This window comes from Mizuhopecten yessoensis, unplaced genomic scaffold (genome assembly GCF_002113885.1).
Source record: "Mizuhopecten yessoensis strain PY_sf001 unplaced genomic scaffold, ASM211388v2 scaffold7833, whole genome shotgun sequence".
Lineage (NCBI taxonomy): Eukaryota > Metazoa > Mollusca > Bivalvia > Pectinida > Pectinidae > Mizuhopecten > Mizuhopecten yessoensis.
Window position 1 is genome coordinate 596,206 of NW_018407245.1, and position 7,273 is coordinate 603,478.

Genomic DNA, 7,273 nt, shown 5'->3' on the forward strand with positions numbered 1-7,273 from the left:
TGACTTGTTTTACAGGGGAGTATGTGTCTGTACTACGGACTTGGCCTAAGGAACCCCTGGTCAGTCTGTGTATTGGTGATAATTATATTATGACTTGTTTTACAGGGGAGTATGTGTCTGTACTACGGACTTGGCCTAAGGAACCACTGGTCAGTCTGTGTATTGGGCTAACCTTCATACACCTGGCAGCTCAAAAGTTTTCTGCAAAGAAGCATTTTCTACTGACCCAGGTAGGTTACCAATTTTACTATTTATGCCTCATTTGAAATGCAACCTTTATGTATGGCATTTTGACCCCCATGGTAAAGTGACCTGGGGTCAAATACCACTATTGTGAAATGAACCCATCTCAAATGGTCAAGCGACCCTGCATATATAAGTCACTATAATATATAGTTTCATATTGCTTTTTCAAATATATATCATACCAATGATAAATGGTTGATCATGCAAGGCACGTTAGTCTAGTGGTAGGACGCCGGGCTTGTCACCAAATGGTTGCAGGTTCAAGTCAAGTCAAGGCACTGTTTTGTATCTTTGAACAAGATACTTTACTCAGCTTGTTCAAGTCTACTCAGCTGTAAATGAGTATGTGGTTGGGCAGTGCTGGAATTGTTGAATGCTAGCTGTGAGTGCCTAAATGGCAACACCAGCTGTATGCTCCCTAGGGAGTTGAGAAAGATATTGGCTGGTTGCAAAGGCCCTATAACCACGGATAATAATTTGTGAACCACTTTGAGACGACCTACGAACTAGGTTGTGAAAAGGAGTATATAAGAACCTTGAATTATTATTATTATATTATTTATGCAACATGAACAGTGCATATTTGGATGGGGTAAGGAACTTTGAGCTAGTGTTAAACTCAAGGGAATTGATAGGGTCGATTTATTATTAGCTCACCTGCCACACGCCTGAAGCATCACTAGGGAAGGGCAATCATTTCTTAAATAAATGAGGTTGGTTCGACCCCTGGGGCCAGGGGGGCGGGGCCCTGAAGGGGAACTTAGCTAAATTTGCTGTAAAACGCATCTCCTACTTAACGCCAGTGAGGATTTCAACCATATTAAGTCTGAAGCATCACTAGGGGAGGGTAATTATTTCTTAAAAATAAATGAGGTTTGTTCGACCCCTGGGGCCAGGGGGGCGGAGCCCTGAAGGGGAACTTAACTAAATTTGCTGTAAAACGCATCTCCTCCTAAACACCAAAGAGGATTTCAACCAAATTAAGTCTGAAGCATCACTAGGGGAGGGCAATCATTTCTTAAATAAATGAGGTTGGTTCGACCCCCGAGGCCAGGGGGGCGGGGCCCTGAAGGGGAACTTAGCTATATTTGCTTTAAAATGCATCTCCTCCTAAACGCCATAGAGGATTTCAACCAAATTAAGTCTGAAGCATCAGTAGGGATGGGCAATCATTTCTTTATTAAATGAGATTGGTTTGATCACTAATGCCATGGAGGCGGGCCCTGAAGGGGAACTTAGCTATATTTGCTTTAAAACGCATTTCCTCCTAAACGCCAGAGAGGATTTCAACTAAATTCAGTCTGAAGCATCACTAGGGGAGGGCAATCTTTTCTTAAATAAATGAGTTTGGTTCGACCCCTGAGGCCAGGGGGGCGGGGCCCTGAAGAGGGAGTTAGCTAAATTTGCTTTAAAACGCATCTCCTCCTAAACGTCAGAGAAGATTTCAACCAAATTTGCTCTGAAACTTCATTGGGGGAGGGCAATCATTTCCTAAATAAATGAGACAGGTTCGACCCCTGGAGCTAGGAAGACCGGACCCCAAAGAGGAAAATTATCTAATATTTTGCTTTAAGACGCTAATATCCCTTAATTGCCTGAGTGGATTGTACAAAATTTGGTCAAAAACATGATTGAGGAAGAACAAACATATCTTAATTGAATGAGGTTGATTTGACCCCTGCGGTCCTAAGAAATTGNAGCGATACAGATCCAATGGACCTTTTGTTTAACAAAGGGTGTTGTTTATGGATGTATTTGACACACATTTAATACTTATCACAAAATCAATACAAATTACACATTTTGATAAGTGATATGTGTTCATTTCTTTACAAAATCATATTTGTAATTTGATTGAAGGTCAGCTGGTGATTGTTAAATCTATAAGTAACATCTTCTTTCACTAAGGTCATTGACAAAGGTATGTAATCATAATAAATGTTGGCTTATTTGCGATATGAATTGCAACAGCTACATGCAATATAAACATTACAAGCTAAAGTATAACCAGTGCCATTTTGGTAGGCTGAAACTTACCAAGATTGCAGACCACAATCTTCAGTCTGGGCTTGTGATCGGTAAAAGACAGGCTCGTGTGCGGTAATTAGCCCACCCAGTACGTTTGACATGTTTTCAAGCACAAGCCTCTGCGCTTGATAAAATACAGAGATACACATACAAGTCAATGGTTTACTTTTACATGATCCATTTATAAATATGTCACAAAGTTTTGAGTTTTATTAGTCTTTTTCTCAAGCTAAAACTCAGTCTTAATTAGAAAAAGGAACCAGTCAGGAGTCTTAACTAATTGATGAATCTTGTTGAAACATTGTCTTTTGCTCATAAAAATTAAAAAAAAATTGTGGAAACATTGTAAATTTTTCAAATCCAAATCACTACTGCTGATGATACATGTGTGTAGTTTCTATGACATGTGTGTGATCTAATTTTATGATAGATGCCGATATATTTGTTAATTCAATACAAGTGGAATCATAATGACAGATATGCTATTGAGTGATTCAATCACGGAGAAGATGTTCCTACATCTGTGGCACGGAGTTATCAGAGCATCTGTACAGCATGCTTCCGTAATCTTAACACATATCTACACAAATCATTGATATCTGGTATCTGTCATCTCTGACTTACCGCCTGTCTCTCTGTTACTCCCTAATGAACCGTCCCATTTCAACGTCTACAGTTCATTCATAACTATGGCAATATTAATCAAATAATGAATACAATCAATTTTGAAAATTGATGATACAATATTATGATTCATTAAATTTTTTCAAAATTACCGTATTTACTCAGGTATTGGTAATAGTAATCAGTGTTTTTATTAAGACAAATACATTATTGAAAGTACATCATATATCCTATCAAACATTGCAAAATTCATTTCAGTCATATAATACTTATCACAAATAAAACTGTTAAATTTAACAGAGTTTGACATGCCATATATACGGAGAGGGTTATAATTAGAAACAAAGACTCCTAATTATAAGACAGCATCCTGTGTGAGTAAAAGCAGATGTGAAATGTCCACGGCTCTTCCCCTAGATGATATGTAAGATGGAGTTGACAAACTCCTACGAAGACTGAGTACATCTCCAGCACACACACAGGCATACACACATAAGGGGATATTAGCCAGGTGGCATAGGACTAGTAGTTAGCACCTGATATAGCAGCTCCTGCAAATTCCTCAAAATTGTATTGATTAATGTATATATGCTAATTGTGTTAATTGTATATCTATGTACTGTAAAGCACTTTAGAGTGACTTTTGTTATCCAGATAGGACACTATATCAAATATCAAATATTGTATATTATGAAAAGAGCATGAAGACTGTTATGAAACATGAACGATTCAGACCTTTGAATGCTGAAACATTTAAATTGATGTACATGTAACAGGATTTAGGGAGTAGTGTGCTTCCACCAGGGATTGAACCGGCGCGACCCTAGACTTCCTGTAAGTCTGACGCTCTACCACAGAGCTTAATGGAAATTCCCTCTAGTGCAAAGCAAAAAAGGGCAAAAGAACCCCACATAAATCACTGCAATGTATATGTTCCGTGTTCAGAAAAAAAATCAGTCATGACACAACAGTATGCACACATATACACATTATATTTGCCAGTATTTCTGTGATTTAACCTTTAATGTTGATAACACGATAAAAGTTTGATCCTACGATAAGAGGTTTTAATTAATATTCATGTTAAGTAAAGATATTTAGGGGAATAGAGCAGCTGGCAGCCAGATGTTGTTAATGATCTAAAGTAAAGTGATTACTGTGAAATCAGATATTCCTCATGGCACCCCACTTTTGTGGTTTTCCTAATAACTACCAGAGAATTGCTTTATGTCAAACCTGTAATTACTTAAATTTGTGGACCTATGAATTTGTGGATAAATATAACCCACAAAATCAATGATATTATAAAACCCCATGAAAATCATTGATTTCACTGTTGTATAAGAGCGAAGAGGACACATAATATTTTTTCTTATGGACACATAAGAAATCTCCTCAAATGTCAATTAAGTGCTTTAAATTCTTATTAGACCTAGCAAAGATTATGAGAAACATTTAGTTATTACTAAAAATGGTATCTGGTCTAATGTAATACACAGTACTTAACTCTGGGGCGCATAGCAGCCTGTACGCTGTCACTGGTACGCGGGTGAACCCACCAAATTTTCAAACAGTAAAACAAAACAAAATAAAAACACTGATTGTTGCACCCCCTTGTCCTCCTACCAAGGTCCTGTCCTGGACTATGCTTCCATATGATAACAAATCCACTCTGAACAAGGGCTGGATAACAGGCCCCTGACTCTCCCCTGATCTAGATGAGGATCTGCTGTTGTTGATCATGTAAACATGGATCTGCCGTAATATAACACTGACCCTATCTTAAGGTCAAGGACACATGGAACTGCGATGGAAGGAGAACTGCTAATGTAGAAGTTTGGTTTTCAACTTTTGATTTAAATAATTCCGTTTCTTTGTTGACATCGATACAAAAGGAGATTTGAAAATTTCATTGTGTCAGACAGTGTTATATTCGTCAGAAAAAAAGACAAATAACTTAGTCTTTCATCTTGATGTACGTGGCCCAGTGGTGATTGCTGATGTGGAGAGAGGATTACTGTTATGTGTTGTTGTAGGGCCTGGTGTTCTTACACAACTATGCCGAGTTACGAGGGGACTGTCAGGAATCTAACTTCAATATCGGGAGAGCTCTTCATCAATTAGGTAAGACAATATTACAATCCCTTCAATCCATTAAATCAGTTTGTATGATCCTCTCGGTCAATATTTATATAAGGTAAGTCAATTTTACAATCCTTCAATCCATTTAATCAGTTTGTATGATCCTCTCAGTCAATAAGGTAAGTCAATTTTTATGATCTTTCCAACAACGAAGTTAGTTTGTATGATTAAGCCGCTCTTGTTTCCGCTGTTGCATAGCATTAACTCATTCACCCCTGAAACTTCATAATGAAATATTTCATCCATTGACTTGGAAGAGTTCAAATGTGTCTTCAGGGGTGAATGAGTTAAACAAACTATTTAGATAGAATAGTTTCCACGGTCTCCAAGCATAGACTAAACTGTTCAAATTGGTCAGTTTCTACTGTCACTCCTACTCCAGCCACGAGAACTGGCCAGCTGTGTACCATTAGATAACACAGCAGACAGAATGACCTACAAGGAGCCATAGGTATTGATATATTGAATAAAACCTTCCTCCAATACTGACCGTCATATGGAGTTCTCAGCCCTGAGCCCTCTGACACACAGACACGACACGACACACAGACACGACATGACACACAGACACGACACGACACACAGACACGACACAGCACACAGACACGACATGACACACAGACACGACACGACACACAGACACGACATGACACACAGACACGACACGACACACAGACACGACACAGCACACAGACACGACATGACACACAGACACGACACGACACACAGACACGACATGACACACAGACACGACACGACACACAGACACGACACGACACACAGACACACAGTCCTTTTACATTGTCCGTCTTTATCTTGTGTAGTGCAGTAACAATATTCAACATCTCTTAACGTAAAGGTGGAGAAATAATGATAATAGCTAAAAGCATACTAATTTGAAGATGATGTAAAAGCTTATTAAGTTCTCTAGGAATATTTATAATCAAGGTTTTACAACCTGTCGTGACTAAAAGTGCTTGTTGAATACGTATTACAAGTATTCTGTTTATATGTGAGTAATTTCTCCTATGTACAGGACACTAAAACAATCCTGTCCATTGTTTAGTTAGGCCAAATCAAAAAATCTTGTGTTTCCGCCAAGCCAATCTACCTAACCTAGATTTTTGTGCCAAACCTAATTTTTGTATTGGCATTTAGTAAAATGCACTGTTAAAGTCAGAACTCATGCTCTATATAAGCATAGTAAAAATATTTTTCAAAATAAAAAAAAAAACATTGCCTGTTTTTTTACCTACCAACCTTTTTTTTCTGAGGATGATAGCGGAAACACAAATAAAAAAAAAATCTCCCCTAAACAGATCCTCTGTAGCTCTAATCATTATAAGAAGTATCAACCCTTTTGTATTTATGGTGTCTTAGGATGTGACCATTTTGTAGATTTAATTGATTTTGGCATTGAATCAGATGAATGGTAGGATTTGTAGGACTGAGAATTGATTAGACCTGTTGTGATTTCAGAGTTGACCTAAGTTTTGTGGGACTGAGAATTGATTAGACCTGTTGTGATTTCAGGGTTGACCTAAGTTTTGTGGGACTGAGAATTGATTAGACCTGTTGTGATTTCAGGGTTGACCCAAGTTTTGTGGGACTGAGAATTGATTAGACCTGTTGTGATTTCAGGGTTGACCTAAGTTTTGTGGGACTGAGAATTGATTAGACCTGTTGTGATTTCAGGGTTGACCCAAGTTTTGTGGGACTGAGAATTGATTAGACCTGTTGTGATTTCAGGGTTGACCTAAGTTTTGTGGGACTGAGAATTGATTAGACCTGTTGTGATTTCAGGGTTGACCCAAGTTTTGTGGGACTGAGAATTGATTAGACCTGTTGTGATTTCAGGGTTGACCTAAGTTTTGTGGGACTGAGAATTGATTAGACCTGTTGTGATTTCAGGGTTGACCTAAGCTGCCATCCACTACTATAAGAAGGTGCTAGATATGAAGCCAGTATTGGACCATCCTGATGTAAGTTTGTACTAAATATTCACGTTTTGTTTGTTTGTTTGTGTTTTACGTCCTATTAACAGCTATGGTCATTTACCACATGGACATGCCAGGTTTTGGTGATGGAGGAAAGTCTCAGACCTGTGGCTAATACCTGACTACTGCCCAGCGTAGGCCTCGAACCTGCGACCCAGTTGGAGGGCTAGTGGTAGCAGAATGTCAGATGCCTTAGCAACTCGGCCACCATGCCCGCCCCCACCCCCACCCCCCCC

The 7,273-nt window shown here is 38.7% G+C and overlaps 1 protein-coding gene across 2 annotated transcripts in view; it reads left to right on the top strand.

Annotated features, from left to right (window-relative positions):
• LOC110454404 (general transcription factor 3C polypeptide 3-like) overlaps positions 1-7,273 on the top strand; it is a 60,043-nt gene that overhangs the window by 26,764 nt on the left and 26,006 nt on the right. For both annotated transcript variants that reach the window (XM_021503888.1, XM_021503887.1), the window contains exons 23-25: positions 106-230; positions 4,935-5,022; positions 6,952-7,022. In XM_021503888.1, the coding sequence (XP_021359563.1) occupies positions 106-230; positions 4,935-5,022; positions 6,952-6,962 (224 nt within the window). In that variant the 3' untranslated portion in view covers positions 6,963-7,022. The remainder of the gene's footprint in view (positions 1-105; positions 231-4,934; positions 5,023-6,951; positions 7,023-7,273) is intronic.